The 19153-nt window shown below is 44.3% G+C and overlaps 1 protein-coding gene across 2 annotated transcripts in view; it reads right to left on the bottom strand.

The window, feature by feature from the left end:
* wwc1 (WW and C2 domain containing 1) overlaps positions 1-19153 on the bottom strand; it is a 197511-nt gene that overhangs the window by 28796 nt on the left and 149562 nt on the right. For both annotated transcript variants that reach the window (XM_070878102.1, XM_070878103.1), the window contains 3 exons: positions 14187-14358; positions 13614-13778; positions 10100-10192 (listed from right to left, as the gene is read on the bottom strand). In XM_070878102.1, the coding sequence (XP_070734203.1) occupies positions 10100-10192; positions 13614-13778; positions 14187-14358 (430 nt within the window). The remainder of the gene's footprint in view (positions 1-10099; positions 10193-13613; positions 13779-14186; positions 14359-19153) is intronic.

Below are 19153 nucleotides of genomic sequence, written 5' to 3'. Positions count from 1 at the left end.
GATCAAATCAAAAATTATGTTAAAATATTAGACAAATAACTTAAAGCTCTGCGAAAGGAGGTAAGGGAACAACAGGTTATTGAAGATCAGGAAAACAAAAATGCAGAACCAATAGAATCCCTACCAAGGCTAGGGGATTCCGTAATAGTCCAAACATTGTCTGGGCGATCAGGATTTGCCCCGCGGTGGACTGGACCCCAAGAAGTAATACTGACAAGCGATATGTGTGCATGTGTAGATATGAATGGAAAGGGACGGTGGAAACACTGGACCCAGATTAAGAAATATAGTAGTAATGGCCTCTAATTCTTGGTGATGATTAAAACCATTATATATCCTCACAGGTAAACCGCAACCATGACGCTGCTATTATGGGTCATCACCGGCCTTGAGCAAACCATCAGCGAGGGTGAATGTGTACGATTCCACTCCGATATATGATTTAACATGGAGAACGGTGTAACATGCATTAATGGAATAATCCAGGCAAGCACAAGGGCACCAATATGCGTAGAATGTGCGGAACATGAAAAATGGTCCCTCTTCACCAGCAGAAACGCAGTAGGAGGATACTCGAATGGCGTAGGAGGACACTCGAATGGTACCCACAACTGCACCAACTTCTATGATGTTGAATTGGATAAAGACGGGTGTACATGGGTAGTGTTGGTGGTGAATACCAGCAAACCTGAAAGACCCTGAAAACAAGGAAGTCTCACCGGGCAGTTTGAACTGCCCTAGTTTAGCACATTCAAGCGACACAGGATGGAGAGGAGTCTGGCCACCACACCCAACAATAACTACCTTACCTACGAAGCCACCAACAATGACGCCACCACCAACCACTACGACACTGAAACCCTGGGAGTGTCTGGAGACAACCCCAGGTCCTAAAGGTGAACTGGCATTGGTGGACAATAGAAAAATATTGTATGATAATGTACGCCGCGAGTTTGTGCCTGTGGTATTAAATCTGGCACGGATATACCTCCCAATATGGTGTAGCCCACAAACCCAACAAGCTATATAAAACGCTGATAAAAAATGTTATAGACCAAGCTGCCCAAGGGTCAGGGATGCTTATTAAAGGAGAAAGTAAGTGGGGCAAGAAGAAAAAGCACACTGGAGGATGTGGGGACTGTGTTCAACACGGGAACTTCACTAGTCAATACCCTAGATATCGAGACAGTGGACCAAGAGCTAGGAAGGTTAAATGACAAACTAAAGCGGGTATTGACACAAATAAACATCGAGGCCCAAAAGGGAAGCCAGCTGGGGACAAATGTGGCAGAAACCCTGTTGGAAATAACCCACATCCTAGAGGCACATGAAAAGACAACCAACCATCTAATAGATGCCAAAACACAGAACCAGCAAGAAAATAAAAAAATGCTATGTCACGCCTCTGGGGCATGGGTAACTGATCAAGTCTGTGCCAATATGGAGCAGCTGCACCAGGGAGAGGTCCCTAGCTGGATCAGTAACGAGGAAGTAAAAGGCATGGCCAGTAATCCAAGCAATCTGACAGCATGCCAACTCCGAGGGTTGATCCAAGTATACCCCACTGATACAAATTGTGTGACTAATCACGCACAATACCCCGGAATGATCATGATGATCCCAGCCATGGCCGAGGGCCAAAAACCTAACCCACTGTACCGTGGAAAATATAGGGGTAAATCAGAGAAAGGCACATGTCAGATATTATCCAACCTTTAACCATGCCACTATGAAGGAGCCAGCACCTGGTATGGGAGAGACCCTGATACGAGTATCACTGACAGAATGCAAGGAGTATGGAAACTCAGTAATGTGCCCACACCCAGTTGGGACTGGAACCCAGGAACTATGCAGATTTAATACTACCACAAATTGCACTGTGGAAGTGATGTTGACCCAATATGAGTCAACCTGCGTTGCCTACCAGGGTAAGGGTAAGTACTGTGTGACTATGAGTGAAAAACAGTCCGCCTACGGACCCCTCATGTGCCCGATCAACACGGCGAGCTTCTGTTTCCACCCACAAACACCAACCACTATTGGACATCAACAACTGATAGTAATACAGGTTCGACCTCCAAAATCTGGAATTCCGGAATCCAGAATGTTCCGGAATCCGGACACTGGGCCGATCAGCGGCGGGGTCATCTGGAAACCGGAAAATGTTCCGATATCCGGACTCCCACCACCTTGGCGAACCGACTTCGCCCCGGCCTGACTTTGCCTGCCCCGACTTCGCACGGCCCAGCCTCACCCCGGCCCGACTTCTCCCGGCCCCCCCTCCCTCCCCTTTACCTCAGCTGCCCGACCCCACCTACCTCGGGCCAGACAAAGAACTCCTCCACGGTGGCAGGGTCCAGCCTGATAAAGTCCTCGGCAGTGGGGCCCCACGCGAACATCTCGGCGGCGGGGCCCCGCACGAACATCTGCTCGGCGGGGCCCCGCTACACTTCAACAGCGGCGAGGCCTCGCGTGAACAACTCCACAGTGGCTAGGCCCCGCGCAAACATCTCGTCGGCGGCGAGGCCCCACGCGAGCAACTCCACAGTGGCTAGGCCCCGCGCAAGCATCTCGTCGGCGGCAAGGCCCCACGCGAGCAACTCCATAGCGGCGAAGCCCCGCACGAACAACTCCATAGCGGCGAAGCCCCGCACGAACACTTCCACGGTGGCAAGGCCCCGCCTGGCAACCCGAACAGCTCACTCTCCAGGTAATAAGCACTATATACCTGATAGCAAGCTGCTTTTACAAATTCTGGCGACAAATCAAAGTTGGCAAAAGCCGCAACCGTTCGCGGAGAGCTGAGTACGAGAACATTTACAGATTGGAGCAAACTTCTCCAGACTATCTGGACTTAAACTCAGTGGCTACCTTGGGCCAATTATAGCCAAGAGCCAAAAAGGGAAACTGAAAGGGGAGCACGAGGGAGACGAGGGGCCCCGAGACAGGGGCCATAGCTTATGTGGCAAGAAACCACTGATATCTTGAACAAACAGCTTGTGTGACAAAACAATGAACAAGGCTAAACAAGATAAAGCGTAAAATGATTAAGCTAAATTGGGCTGACCATCTTGGACAGTAGCCTGTGTGGCGAACCAATGGACAAGGCTAAACAAGATAAAGCAAAATATGATTAAGCTAACTGAGCTGACTGACCTCAACTGCCTATTGTCTAACGGTTATTTAAATTAAGGTGGACACCCGGTAGTAACAGAATTAAAACCATGTTCTAGACGGGAGGCGGGGACATTCAAATGACGCATCGTACAATGTATAAAAATCAGGTACATGTCGTATCAATTTGAGAAACTTGGCTCAAGACAGAGAGCAAGTTGTCTCCCACGCACGAGAATAAAGACTGTTTGTACCCTAATTTTCAGACTTGTGTCGAGTATTTTGAAATATTCCATAACAACCTCACATTGAAATACATTGAATGGCATGAAGTTGCTGTACTTGTGCGGTAGATAAAAAATAAAAATCGCCTCAAAAAGTCAAGTTCTGTCTGTTATGTATTTAACCCCTTGTAACCTGTATTACACCACCACCAGAGGGCCTATCTATTGGAATCCTAAGGGGTCCCAGCATCCCTTGGGAGCACGGTATATAAGCAGGCCACCCACAAGGTACCTGCACTCTGAAGTCTTATTAAGGAAGCTAAGGTCACATTTGCTCATTGTACACAGTACTCAGTTTCATCCTTTATTATGAGCATAGCAATTGGCGATGAGGTAATGAACAACCGCGCGAAAATGCAAAGAACAGTTGGTATCCTGGAGAAGTTCTCAGAAGGGGACGATTGGGAGGCCTTCGTGGAGAGACTCGACCAATACTTCGTGGCCAACGAGCTGGAAGGAGACAAGAACACTACCAAACAAAGGGCGATCCTCCTAACTGTTGAGGGGCAACAACCTATGGCCTCATGAAGAACCTCCTAGCTCCAGCAAAACCAAGAGAGAAATCCTATGAAGAATTGTGTACGCTGGTCTGGGAGCACCTAAATCCTAAGGAAAAAATTTTGATAACGAGATATCGGTTCTACGCGCGTCAACGATCGGAGGGCCAGGAAATGGCGAGCTATGTCGCCGAACTAAGACGCCCCGCAGGATATTGAGAGTTTGAGGGATTCCTAGAACAAATGCTTAGAGACTTTTTTGTACTGGGCATTGGCCATGAGACAATCCTTCGCAAACTGTTGACTGTAGAAACTCTGAACCTAAGTAAAGCCATAACGATAGCCCAGGCATTTATGTCCACCAGCGACAACACCAAACAGATTTTGCAGAGTACTCTGCATAAAGTAACGTCGGTTTTGAGCAGAAATATACATGGAAGAATGTACATGCCGGCTGCTGCTGCCCAACCTCAGATGACCCAGAGTCCGCCATCAATCGTTAATGCGAGGCAGTTAACACCTTGTTGGCATTGTGGAGGTGATCATTGGCCCCATCAGTGCCGCTTCAAGCACTACGCGTGCAACGGTTGCAGAACAATGGGACACCTCCAGCGAATGTGCAAGCGAGCTGCAAACTCTGCAAACCACCACGTTGCAGAGGAAGATCGATCCACTGTGGATCAGGCTGAATTGGAGACTCGTACCGAGGAGGCAGAAGTGTATGGGGTACACACATTCACCACGAAATGTCCACCAAGAATGTTGAAAGTTGAACTGAACGGTATTCCAGTATCTATGAAACTGGACACGGGTACAAGTCAGTCCATGATGAGTAAAAAGGCCTTCGACAGGCTGTGGGGCAAAAAGGCACACAGGCCCAAGCTCAACCCTATTCACACCAAACTAAGGACTTACACCAAGGAATTAATCCCTGTAATTGGCAGTGCAGAAGTCAAAGTCTCCTATGGTGGAGCAGTACACGAACTCCCGCTGTGGATTGTGCCAGGGGATGGCCCCACATTGTTTGGCAGAAGCTGGCTGGGAAAAACCCGCTGGAACTGGGACGACATCTGAGCGCTTTCGTCTGTCGAGGTTCTGAGCAAGTTCCCATCGTTGTTCGAGCCAGGCATTGGAAGCTTCTCAGGGGCGAAAGTGCAGATCCATTTGGTTCCCGGTACGCAACCCATCCACCACAAGGCACGGGCGGTACCGTACATGATGCGTGAGAAAGTGGAAATTGAGCTGGACGGGCTGCAGCAAGAAGGCATCATCGTGCCGGTGGAATTCAACGAGTGGGCTAGTCAGACTGTCCTGGTACTTAGAGGACAGCACGGTTAGAATTTGTGGGGACTATAAAGTAACGATTAACCGTTTTTCGCTACAGGACCAGTGCCCGCTATCCAAGGCAGACAACCTATTCGCGACCCTGGCTGGAGGGAAGACGTTCACAAGCTGGACCCGACCTCGACCTACATGACGCAGGAGCTGGAGGAGTCTTTGAAAGGCCTCACCTGCATCAACACGCACAAAGGTCTGCTCATCTATAACCGGTGCCTGTTCAGGATTCGGTCGACCGCGGCAATCTTCCAACGGAACATAGAGAGCCTGCTAAAGTGCTCTACTGTCCATTTCAGTCTAAGTACTGCCAGGCAACCTCTCTGGCACTGAAAATTAACTGTTAGTTTCAATTTTTTAAGTTTTAAGTTTTAATTGTTGGAGATTTTCAAAATGTAACATTTAATTTTCTTTTTAAATGTTTTACTTGTCCTTTTGGCCTCTTTTTTTCTCATCTCTCTCGTAATCCAATCTTTCTTTCCTTCTCTATTTCCGTTGCTGCACCTGATCTTTCTTCTCCTCTCTTTATTTCTGTTTCTGTACCTGATTTGACATTGAATTCATCCACTCTAATTTACACTTCCTTCTTAATTCTTGCGCAGTTAATTTCACAACCCTTCAATCTTGATTAAGGAGATGTGCAGTTCCTTGCCTTGTTCACTTAGGTTCCAGATGCCTGGTTTCCCTTGCTGCAATGTTATTAGCTTGCACTTGCAGAAACTTGCAGCGTAAAATACCATAGTGATTAAATGGGTAAGAACAAGTCTAACGAACGGCGCACGCCGTTCGTTGCCTTGCTACAGCAAATTATGGTCCAGTGTTTCTTTTCGTAGAATTTCTTACCGCTGTGGCAGCCTAATTAATATAAATTATTTCTTGAAAATTCAAAGTGACATTTCTTTCACCAGTTTCAATCGATCCTTTACCTGAGATTTTCAAAAGACTCTTTCGGTTTGAACAGATCAACTCTTTTTATATTTAGTAAGAGAGTTCTGGGGACATTCTGGATTTTGAATATCTCACTTAAAAAGAGTCAGCCAGTCATATACAAACTGAACCAATCACACAACATTATTACAGTTTGAATTATTTGTCTCGCCAGTCCATAATGAATTTGCAACACTGTACTAAAATAAGTTTGGTACAGGGATCCGAATTGCAGTTGTGTTTTGAAACTGTTTATACACAGTGATGGAATTTAAAGGAACAGCCATTAAACCAAAACTAAACAAAAACATAGTAGGTAAAAAATTTGGTTGCTAATGTCACCTGCTAGCGCCAGACGCTAACGAGCCGCTAAGCTCTTACTGACCGAGCGCCGCGCTGGCAGCACCTCCCACTACCTTCAGTGGAGGTTTACTGCAGTGCTAAGAGTTAGCGCTGTGCATTCTAGCGCCACCCACTTGATGATGTTTGAGTGTGTAATGCCCCCATAGTGCCGCGGTTGCAAACTTGACTGCTTCCGCTTGCCACTACTTCTGACAGGGAAAACAGGCGTCACGGTGTAAGAATAAAAGTGTTCAGTAAGAAAATTGATTCTGTGTATGTGTATATGTTGAAAGTGTAGATTATACAAAAAGACGGTTTTGAAAGATTCAAAATGAAAGCTCACAGACCTCCAGCATGGTGTTTGTGTATTGTGTTAATTGGAAAGCCATTAACCTAATCAAGGAATGTCTCCAGACAGACACATGGGTGAGGAGAACCAATAAGGAACTGCTCTGGGACCAAGATCCAATCCTGGGGCTTTCTGAGGAACAATCGCTTTGAGAGGTATAAGAATTCAAACCAAAAATATTTCTCTCTCTTCTCCTTCTCTCCCGAGCACACGGCAGACCTCCTACTGAAGATCAGCCGAAACAGCAAGCCGTGTGCTCAGCCAGCCAACCAAAGGAAAGTGACGTATATATTTTTATAAATCATTATTGTAACATTGTATCCATGGGCCCAAGTTTCGGGCCGCGCCTAGAACGGCGCAGCCCCGACCTGGACGCTCGTTTTTCACGCTCGAAAGCGCGCCTAAAAAATACTTAGATTCTCCGGCTCTCTGCAGGTCCTCTGGAGCTGGGCGTGGCGCAGCACGAGCTGTGGGGGACGGAGCCAGGTCCCTGCGCTGAAAACAGTGCCGGGACCTCTGCACAGGCACGTTACAGTGGCCGCGCATGTGCAGTAGCTACAGGCGCCCAAAACTGTGTGGGAGGGGCCCGAAGAACGCAGCCCCTAGCCCTGGTCGAATGGCCTCACTGGGACAGCGTGGATCAGGCTGCACCTCCTGCTTCCTCCCTTCAGTTGGCTCTTTCAAACCACCCCACAGCCCCCCCCCCGACTCGACCCGACACTCCCACTCCGGACTCGACCCGACCCACCTCCAGGACCCGACCCCCCCCTCCGCCCCAGGACCTGACCGACCACCCCCCCCATGGACCCGACCCGACTCACGATCCGCTCCCGGACCCGACTCCCCGCCCAGACCCGACCCGCGCTCCCCCGCCCGACCCAAATCGATTCCCGCTCCCCCGCCTCGATCTGACTCCCCCCACCCCCACCCCAGGACCCGACCCTCCCCCCGCTCCCTCCCCTTCCCCCTCCTACCTTTAACTCCGGTGCTGGGGGCGGGCCCCGCCCGAAGTCTTGGGCCCGTTCAGCTTTCCTCTCCTCTCTTCACTCCTCTCCCCCCCCACTCTTCCTCCCTCTTTCCTCCCCCTCCCTCGCTGTCAGAAACACAGACACTGACAGACAGAGAGTGAGAGAGACACACACAGACAGAGAGAGATAGAGACACTGACAGAGACACACTGGTGGGGGGGGGTCCCGTCCCAGCACGCTGTTGGAGGGCTCCCGGTGCTGCAGTCGGTAAGTAGAAAATATTTTATTTATTGATTTGTTAATTTTTTATTCATTTTTTTTGATTGATTTATTGGATGATTTATTGATGTATTTATCATTTATTATTGATGATGGATCTTTATTTGTAAAACTGAAGCGTTTAATGTTTGTAAACTTCCCTTTAAACCACCCCCCCAACCCCCACATTCCCTACGCCTGATTTGTAGCCTACTCCTGATTTTCTAAGTGTAGGCAAGGTTTTTCTGAGCGTACAAAAATCTACACTTACTCCATTCTTAGTTAGTTTGGACTAAGTTTTCACTGCCTAAACTTTCAAAACGGGCCTAAGTGGCCGGACACGCTCCCTTTTGAAAAAAAAAATCTGTTCCAAACTGAAACTGTTCTAACTGACTAGAACTGGAGCAAACTAAATGCCGAGAATTGCAATTTCTAAGATACTCCATTCTAAACCAGTTGCTCCAAAAAAACAGGAGCAACTCAGGCCGAAACTTGGCCCCCATGTAACTAAGTAGATCCATAAGGTAACTGACGACTGCTGATAGATGTGCATGTATATGTTCCAAACTGTTTTAAATAAACTGTTCCGAATTATTTTAAAAGAATCAGTCTCGCTGTCAATTTAATGCCAGAGATTTAGAAATCTTACAACGGAGAAGCTGCCGGGGTGATATGTCCGAGGAGGAGCAGGTGGGCAGTTAAATAATTTTTTTCCCCTTTAATGCATCTCTCCTAGATGCTGGACACTGTTGTTTAGCTGCCTTGGCTTATCTTTAACTTTTCGGGTGGTCCAGCTGACCTCCCCTTTAGGCGTTAGGATGCCAATTTCAAAGTGCCAGAACTTCATAAGAGCTCCCATGATAGTGTCCCAGAAATCAAGGTTAGCGCCCTAAGAGGGGTGTGGAACGCTTCCCTTAGCACTCCAATCCCCTTTTGGGGCGCTAAGAATGAATATTTCGGTTGGAGGTGGTAAACACCCGCCCCGCGCTAAAGTTAGCGACTAGGCAGTGTCACCGCCTCAAACCGGGCTAGACTGAATTTTTAGCCCCTTATTTGTGTCACCATCAAGACTACTTCTACAAAATCAGTTGCAAAGAACATTTTCTGTATGTTTTTTTTTAGTGATCATAGTATGTTATGAACTGCAAATATGAACAGAAAATATAAATCTATATCCAATGTTGTGGCAGAGCACTTTGAATGTCTAGTGCATTAAGGCTCAGTACACTGGGCATTCAAAATGCTCTGCCACCGCAGGTATTCTTATGCCTTTATATTCACATTGTTACTACTTTGTAATTACAAACATTCTATCCAATGAGTGAGGTTCTTGTAACACTAAAAGCAACATTACACTACATGCTTATAACATAGCTGTACCTTTCCCTGCAGATTTGGATGTCACACGGAGTTCTACTATTGAACACGGCTCCTTCAACAGAATGAACTAAAGAGTATCTGTTCTTTCAGATAAAATTACTCCAGACTCAATTTCTCCAATGCCCTGTCCCTAGCCTCATTATCACCACCCTCTACAAATTTCAAAGTATTAAAATTTAAAATCCTCATCTCACCTACAAATCTACCCACAGCTTCGCTCCACTCCATTTATTCAGTGTTGTGCTCCCTCCTGTCCTCGGATTCTGCCCTTTTCTGCATATCTCTTTACCATTGTGCTTTAAAGTCTTCTGCTGTCTTGGCCCTACTCTCCAAGCTCTCTCTCCTATCTCTCTCAACGTTTTAAAAAACCTCCTGAAAAATCCAACCCTTCCGTCATCTCTTCCAACTCTCCTACAAAAAGTTTATCTGTTCCTCTCTTCCTCGGAAATACTTTGGAATATTTTTCTCTGTTACAGGCATTGGATAAATACATGTTGTTGAAGCTAAAAATACAATTCTTTATCTGTACTGCATTTATTTTAAAGCTAAACTATTTAGATTTTTAAAAATCGATACACTTTAGATATAATCTAAAATTGACAAGGGTTTTCTTCCATACAAAAAATGCTTTATTTTAATCCTTACCATTTTCATTCGCAAACTGCGCCGTTCCATGGCATTCCGAACAAAGGGGGTCCTCTTGGATAATGTTGAGCTGTCACTATCACTTCGATTTAACTGAAAAAGATAATCATTGTTATTTAATTATTAGCAAAGAGATTGCTCACTTGACACCTAATATATATCTTCACAATAGGGTTGTCACAGCACAGTAAACTCCAGGGAAGCTCATACTTGATCGAAGCATAGAATGCCACAGGACCAAACCTTTTAGTATCTTTTTTCATGCTCAGCATATTAAATATAGACAATATGCTGCTGTCTTTTCTCCAGTGACAGCAATGATGGCTCGACTCTCTGGGACTTCCTCAACCATCCCCCCACTTTTCTCTCTAATCACTTTCATGTAAACTATATATTGCTATTTTTAAAATTTGGATTGAATTGCTGAGGTTTTGGAATGTGCTGATTAAGCTCAAAGTGATAGTTTCCTCAGAAAAAGGACACTGTTGATCCTCAAAACATTTCTGAGTAAACATATTTAAAAATGATTGCTGTTGAGAAGGTACAAAGACAAGGAACCAAGATGTTTTCAGGTATCAATAATTCAAGTTATGATTGAAGATTTTTAAAAAACTGGATGCTTGCTTTGGAAAAACAGATTTCACAAATTTGAAAAATTAAATTAGGTCACCTTGAACAATGCAAATATTCACTTATGGCTTCAAATCCTGCAGAACACAAAGTAAATATTAAGATATTAGAAGTAATGCAGATCTTTTGCACTCTGTAATAGAGGCATAGAACATTTCCAAGGAGTTCCACTGTAATGAATGGTACAAAACAGGCGCCCTGTTATAGACAAATGGGATGTAGAAATGATTATGTGGTTCCGTTGCAGTATTAGTGGTATCATATTTGTCTCATTGCGAAGGACAGTTAACCTTGTTCAAGCGAGGCTGGGAAAAGTTAGAGAGGTGCGATGACCAGTTAAGTGGCCAATTATGTGGCAAAATTCTTTCAGTCTTTAAAATAGGCTGAAAATAGTTTTGAAATATTTTCCAAAGCTGCATTGTGTGTGTGTCTGTATGGGGAGGGGGTTGGGGAAGGAGAAGAGTGGCAGTCCAACAGCAGGGGAACAGACCCCATACAGCACAGAAACGCCATTCATCCAAAGTGATCCATGCCAATGTTTAAGCTCCACAAGAGCCTCCTGCCTCTAACCCGAAGATGGAGCGGCATTTTATGGCACCTTCCCATAAAATAATGGCCAGGCTCAACACTTGTAGAGTATTTCCAGAACCCGGAACATTGCAGAAAGAGATGATGCAATTTAAGAGACCTGGCATGGTAAGAGAGCACAAAAGTACCAAATGTCAGGCTCAGGATTGATGCTACAAAGTTTTGCCTGTCAACAGGCTGCGCAATCTGCACAAATGGATGGAACCCTGAGCTAGTAAGGGACCCGTGGCCTGCACTCATGTTATTCTAGGAACTGGAGAACTATTCCCAATTTGCCAATCTCAAAACAGCAAGACCAACAAAAAAAGGAAATTTCCATAAGTCATGTACATTTCCATAAACAGAAGCTAATCGTAATGAAAATGTCTCTTTCCCAACTTGCTGTTTACCTTCTACTGGAGCACTATCACCTTTACTCTCAGTCATCCTGTCGTGACAGCTGCGGGGTAGGGAATAGATCCACTGGCTACTTATACATCGGCAACCCAGTTATCCAATCCATTGTAGCGATGCGATGACTTGCTCTGTTAGACAGATGCTGTGTCCAACCATGACATGGTTAGAGGGCGGTAACTTTCCAAATAGAAGATGCGAGGATCAATTAGAGGAGGAAGGACAGGGAGGGGATTTGCGGAGCACGTACATGGGGGTCAGGGTCTGTGGTTTGCAGGATCCGTGTGGAAGGCTGTGCAGGTGCTCGTCAAACTGATAGAATCTGTCCATGTATCAGACCCAGTCTTCAATGGTAGAAAACTGGCCCCAAATGCTTACATTGATTCAGAAAACAAAATGGAGGGTTAGAATAAAGGAATTCTGAATCTGATATATTCCTAATCTAGACATAAAACCAGCACCATGAATACTACTATGAATACACAACCAATATGCTCAGTCAACAACCGATCTAACATATTGGAGTCCGAGTGGTGAACTCAACCGCTGTTCAAAATATTACTTTGAGGGCTCCAACTAGAAAATCAATCTTAACAATCATTTCATGGTGTGATTAAAAGCATATTTAAATCTTAAAAAGATCTCCCTTTTCTGTCACATATACTTTTTCTTAGCTAATATCGTTATCACTTATCAAGTTGTCAACTATTTTTATATTACCGATAACAAACATGCCTTTTCATGAGTATGTTTGCTGATTTGATACCAAATTAACTTGGTAGTATTTAGTATCACTGTCTAGCAAAATGTACGGTCTCAAACCAAATCAATGATTGGGCCCCCGCAAGGCAAACATTGTCCCTGCCTATTAACCTATTTCACATTTATAGCATCTCATGCATACACATAGTTTAGCAGGATATATCTTCAAGCTGAAACTCACAAGTGAAAACCTTGCCATATGGACATCTGCCCAGGATTCACACATCAAATCATAGTAACAAAACCTAGCTGCATCATGCATTTTCATTTACTGACACCCAGGTTGTTTGCAACTCTGTCACTGCATATATGCTCCTTCAATTGACAATATCTTGGGCATACTTATCTACTTGCACAACAGGATGGCACATAATATAAGGGAACAGATCAGAACTGGAAAATGCAAGAATCATAAGCCTTTAACTCAGTTGGAGGTGGCTACCCTGGACAGCCTCACTTTTAAGGGCACAAAGGTAGTAAGGAAAGGAGAAACCACGGGCCTACCTATCCTAAGCTCAGAGCTAGTGCCATCATATTCTTATGTTTTAACCTCCTCCACAGTTACTGTTACACAGGTATGCACACGAGGACACAAACATCACACCAAGTACATTGCAAGACAAGTTCTGTTTGAAGGTTTTCTTGCAGCCAAAATTTTAACGTTAGTTATTTCTCTGCCATTGCTGACCTGGAAAAGGGTTCAGAACAAAACAGCGCTACAAGCACCCTACGTCCCTCTCATCTACATTAGCAAGCATCAGCACGGTTATGCATAAGCTGAAGAATGCAGTTAGTAAGTTTGAGAAGGGAGCGTAAGATCAATAAAAAAGATCCTGCCAGCTAGATGGACATATGACGGTCAATTTTCTTAAATGCAGCAGTGTCATTTTACTGCTGCTTTTCAGAAGGGAGCTGAAATTGCTGACCATGTTCACCATGGACAGTCGAGGGGAATGTGGATAAAGAGGAGTAGGGGTGAAGATGGGGCTGTGCTGGGGAAAGATGGAGGATGAGAACAAGGACGAGGGAAGAAATCAGCTCAGTGGGGGCAGAAGCTGAAAACCACCAAGCAGTAAGCTGTAGATTGCATTCAAAAGATATAAAGATGTTAAGAACAAAATCCAATAGAATCAATTCTTACCCTGCATACATAGGGATTTTGTGCACCCGGAGAGAAGGTTTTTGAACGAATAATAGCACTGCCTCTCACAAATGGGCTCTGCTGAGTAGTATGGGCTCTTCTATCCTTTGGACGCACTGCAGAAGTTGTTGCCACGGCCTCCTCTGTGTTGGTCTCTTTATCGACCTGTGGAGATAATATGTTCATAATCCAACCAAGTTGTGTAACAGTGGTGATGTGCAATGTTGTTACTAACAATGTTGTTAGCAGTAGCTTTATTACTGCGATATTGAACATGAACTGCAAAAAGCCTCATCTAAATTGGATTTTTCTTATATTTTCTATCTTTTTGCTTTTAGTTTCTTCCCGCAACACAAATTCATCCATTAGTCCTAAATCAATCACTAATTCCATTAACCGAAATTCTGCGACCCATAATAATTCACAATTTTTAATACATATCACCACTATTTGCTATGCCTCTACAACTAGGCAACCTGGTCTCAAGGCTCTTTCTAAATGGCAGCAACTGTAATTCTGAATGATTCATAGAGAGTTAGCCAGACAGATCCATTATTTCCTGCAAATATTCACCTTCACTGCAACTATTGCTGTGAGTGCTGACTGATCGTCAGTCTGCTCATTGGCATTCTCAGCAATGTCTTCATTTTCCCATGGTATTCCTTCATTGTATTCTTCTTGTTCTTCCTCTTCCTCGGCCACTTCTTTCTCACTGCAGTCACCTTCCTCCACTGGCACACTTTGCCTGTAAGCAAATTGCACTAAATACATTTAAAAAAAAATGTGTATATAGTTTTGTTATTTTTGTAATAAACTCTCCCGTCTTTGGCTCTCCCTTTCTTACTGCTAACCAAGAGGAAACACAAACCATCTGCCTCCTGATTGAGATATGTGCCCGCTTCATTCTTTCCCGTTTTGTATGCACCTTGCCTGTGCTTCACATGTGCAGAAAATATCTTAAGACAAAATTAGAAAATGAATTTGTAGGGAATGCTGGGGATAAACATACAGAAATGATGAGCAACCTTATATTTCCATTTACAAAGTTAGCTCATCATATCCACATTGACCATTTAAGTTAGGAATGTTGGGTGGTAATTGATGAACATACCCAAATCATCCTGAAGCAACTTCTTTGTTAGCCATTAGGGGGTGCACTTAAGTCAGATGAGAAGAGACTTCATGGGTCAGTCTTCTATTCTCTCCTGATGACATGACTGAGGCTAGCAAAATGACCCATCTACAAGACAACTGCAAGATGTGACTTAGAGTGAGTTTGAACTGGAGTCTGCTGCTTGGGAATCCAATATTCCAGCAGATAATGAACTTCTCACTTGGAGATTGCCACATTGAGGCCCTCATTTTCTGCTTTCGTGGAATTGGATTGCATCTCTGGCATGGCTGGACTTTTGTACACCACACAGATATGCCGCTGATCCCAGTAATCAATAAAAATAAATTCCTGTCAAGTTTTACATCCTGCACGCCCTATAGTTCCATCGAGAAACTGAAGGATATTGGGAAGGGGAAGAGCTTTGCCTAGGTTTTCTGTAGTATCTTGCATGGTGTTTTTTGTTACATTTAGAGTCTCTCTAATTGCTTACTTATAAAACTATAAATGAGAAAATGTAAACGTAGTTTAAATAAGGAGATTTTTCAATTATCAAATACCAAATCTGAACTCAGACCGAGCTAAATGTTATAGGCCCATATATAAACTACTCAGATTTTCAACTCGCCGCCCAGACCTAAAACTGGCCGCCCATTCTATATTTTCATTTCCATTGATTTCACAACACAACATCAATTTTACACCCAGGCAGCAAGTTAAAAACCTGCCCCCTTGAGTTCGTATTCAACCATTCAGACGTTATTTAGGGATGAGGAAGCCTATTTCAACGATCATCATCCATTAAAAAAAAACAACAGCTCTCCCATTGCAGTGCTAAATTATTTCCTAAATGTCTCCAGGTATTTTACTTTCACTATTCTATCAAAGTCAATTCCATTAAAAGCCTTGCATTTATATAGCGCCTTTCAAGACTTCAGGACATCCCAAAAGAGCCTTACAGCCAATGAAGTACTTTTAAAGTGTAGTCATTGTTGTAAACGCAGCAGCCAATTTGCACACAGCAAGGTCCCACAAACAGCAATGTCACCATGACCAGATAATCTGTTTTAGTGATGTCGATTGAGGGATAAATATTAGCTAGGATATTTAGGAAAACTCTCCTGTTCTTCTTCAAAATAGTGCCATGCGATCTTTTACGTTCACCTGAGAAGGTAGACCGGGCCTCAACTTAACGCCTCATCCACTTAATCACTCTTTAAGGCTGATTCCAAGGTCAGACACTGGATTTACTGGATGGAAAATCAAGCACTGCAGGCCCATGATTTGCCAGTCAGATAGCCATGTGAGCGCTGGAATACCTGACCATAAAGTCAGCCCTATTGTGTGAAGAACTTCTTGATATCAGTCCTAAATGTGCCTTTAACTAGTTTAAAAATGTGCCCCCTTGTCCTACTCTTGCAATTTAGTTTTAAGTAATTTATGAGATATATCTTTTCCATACTATTATCTTGTATATCTGTCCAGTGCTTCTCGGATAAACCCCATCAAGGATCAAAAGCCTAAGTTGACACTTTTTTCTCTTAACTTCGCTCTCTAACATTAGGATCCTGCCTCGTGGCTCTTCTCGACATTGTTTCCAGCACTTGAATATTCCCCTTGTGTCTCGGTAACCAGACCTGGACACCGTACCCAAACTGTCGCCTGACCAAAGCACTTGCAGTTTGATCACGACTTCTTCTGAATTGTATCCTACTGCTTCGGATATAGTTCATCATTTTATTGGTTTTGTTGATTGCTGCTCTGCGTTGGTTGGATATGTTAAGCATTTAGTCTACCAAGATTCCTTGGTTGCTTTCAACTTCATTTTTAGCCATTTCAAATATTTAATGGAGTATGTCACCCATTTATCCTTCATATGTGCAATACTCCACACACAACTGCATTATATTTCATCCGTCCACTTACATATTTTATCTAACTCATTTTGTTATTTCTGAGATCACTCCACTGAATGAGTTGTCATTTTTAGTTTGGCAACATCTGCAAACTTGAGCAATTCAAGTTTCTGAAGCTAAGTTATTGATCAAATTAGAAACCGTAGTGATCGTAACGCTAATTTCTGGAACATAGAAACATAGAAAATAGGTGCAGGAGTAGGCCATTCGGCCCTTCTAGCCTGCACCGCCATTCAATGAGTTCATGGCTGAACATTCAACTTCAGTACCCCATTCCTGCTTTCTCGCCATTCCCCTTGATCCCCCTAGTAGTAAGGACCTCATCTAACTCCTTTTTGAATATATTTAGTGAATTGGCCTCAACAACTTTCTGTGGTAGAGAATTCCACAGGTTCACCACTCTCTGGGTGAAGAAGTTCCTCCGCATCTCGGTCCTAAATGGCTTACCCCTTATCCTTAGACTGTGACCTCTGGTTCTGGACTTCCCCAACATTGGGAACATTCTTCCTGCATCTAACCTGTCTAACCCCGTCAGAATTTTAAATGTTTCTATGAGGTCCCCTCATTCTTCTGAACTCCAGTGAATACAAGCCCAGTTGATCCAGTCTTTCTTGATAGGTCAGTCCCGCCATCCCGGGAATCAGTCTGGTGAACCTTCGCTGCACTCCCTCAATAGCAAGAATGTCCTTCCTCAGGTTAGGAGACCAAAACTGTACACAATACTCCAGGTGTGGCCTCACCAATGCCCTGTACAACTGTAGCAACATCTCCCTGCCCCTGTACTCAAATCCCCTTGCTATGAAGGCCAACATGCCATTTGCTTTCTTAACCGCCTGCTGCACCTGCATGCCAACCTTCAATGACTGATGTACCATGACACCCAGTTCTCTTTGCACCTCCCCTTTTCCTAATCTGTCACCATTCAGATAATAGTCTGTCTCTCTATTTTTACCACCAAAGTGGATAACCTCACATTTATCCACATTATACTTCATCTGCCATGCATTTCCCCACTCATCTAACCTATCCAAGTCACTCTGCAGCCTCACAGCATCCTCCTCGCAGCTCACACTGCCACCCAACTTAGTGTCATCCGCAAATTTGGAGATACTACATTTAATCCCCTCATCTAAATCATTAATGTACAGTGTAAACAGCTGGGGCCCCAGCACAGAACCTTGCGGTACCCCACTAGTCACTGCCTGCCATTCTGAAAAGTACCCATTTACTCCTACTCTTTGCTTCCTGTCTGACAACCAGTTCTCAATCCATGTCAGTACACTACCCCCAATCCCATGTGCTCTAACTTTGCACATCAATCTCTTGTGTGGGACCTTGTCGAACGCCTTCTGAAAGTCCAAATATACCACATCAACTGGTTCTCCCTTGTCCACTCTACTGGAAATATCCTCAAAAAATTCCAGAAGATTTGTCAAGCATGATTTCCCTTTCACAAATCCATGCTGACTTGGACCTATCATGTCACCTCTTTCCAAATGCACTGCTATGACATCCTTAATAATTGATTCCATCATTTTACCCACTACCGATGTCAGGCTGACCGGTCTATAATTCCCTGTTTTCTCTCTCCCTCCTTTTTTAAAAAGTGGGGTTACATTGGCTACCCTCCGCTCTATAGGAACTGATCCAGAGTCAATGGAATGTTGGAAAATGACTGTCAATGCATCCACTATTTCCAAGTCCACCTCCTTAAGTACTCTGGGATGCAGTCCATCAGGCCCTGGGGATTTATCGGCCTTCAATCCCATCAATTTCCCCAACACAATTTCCCGGCTAATAAGGATTTCCCTCAGTTCCTCCTCCTTACTAGACCCCCCGACCCCTTTTATATCCGGAAGGTTGTTCGTGTCCTCCTTCGTGAATACCGAACCAAAGTACATGTTCAATTGGTCCGCCATTTCTTTGTTCCCCGTTATGACTTCCCCTGATTCTGACTGCAGGGGACCTACGTTTGTCTTTACTAACCTTTTTCTCTTTACATATCTATAGAAACTTTTGCAATCCGTCTTAATGTTCCCTGCAAGCTTCTTCTCATACTCCATTTTCCCTGCCCTAATCAAACCCTTTGTCCTCCTCTGCTGAGTTCTAAATTTCTCCCAGTCCCCAGGTTCGCTGCTATTTCTGGCCAATTTGTATGCCACTTCCTTGGCTTTAATACTATCCCTGATTTCCCTTGATAGCCACGGTTGAGCCACCTTCCCATTTTTATTTTTATGCCAGACAGGAATGTACAATTGTTGTAGTTCATCCATGCGGTCTCTAAATGTCTGCCATTGCCCATCCACAGTCAACCCCTTAAGTATCATTCGCCAATCCATCCCAGCCAATTCACGCCTCATACCTTCAAAGTTAGCCTTCTTTAAGTTCTGGACCATGGTCTCTGAATTAACTGTTTCATTCTCCATCCCAATGCAGAATTCCACCATATTATGGTCACTCTTCCCCAAGGGGCCTCACACAACGAGATTGCTAATTAATCCTCTCTCATTACA

The sequence above is a fragment of the Pristiophorus japonicus genome, chromosome 4 (genome assembly GCF_044704955.1).
Source record: "Pristiophorus japonicus isolate sPriJap1 chromosome 4, sPriJap1.hap1, whole genome shotgun sequence".
In the NCBI taxonomy this organism is placed as follows: domain Eukaryota; kingdom Metazoa; phylum Chordata; class Chondrichthyes; family Pristiophoridae; genus Pristiophorus; species Pristiophorus japonicus.
The sequence above is the reverse complement of the archived record's forward strand: the minus strand, read 5'-3'. Positions and strand labels throughout refer to the sequence as shown.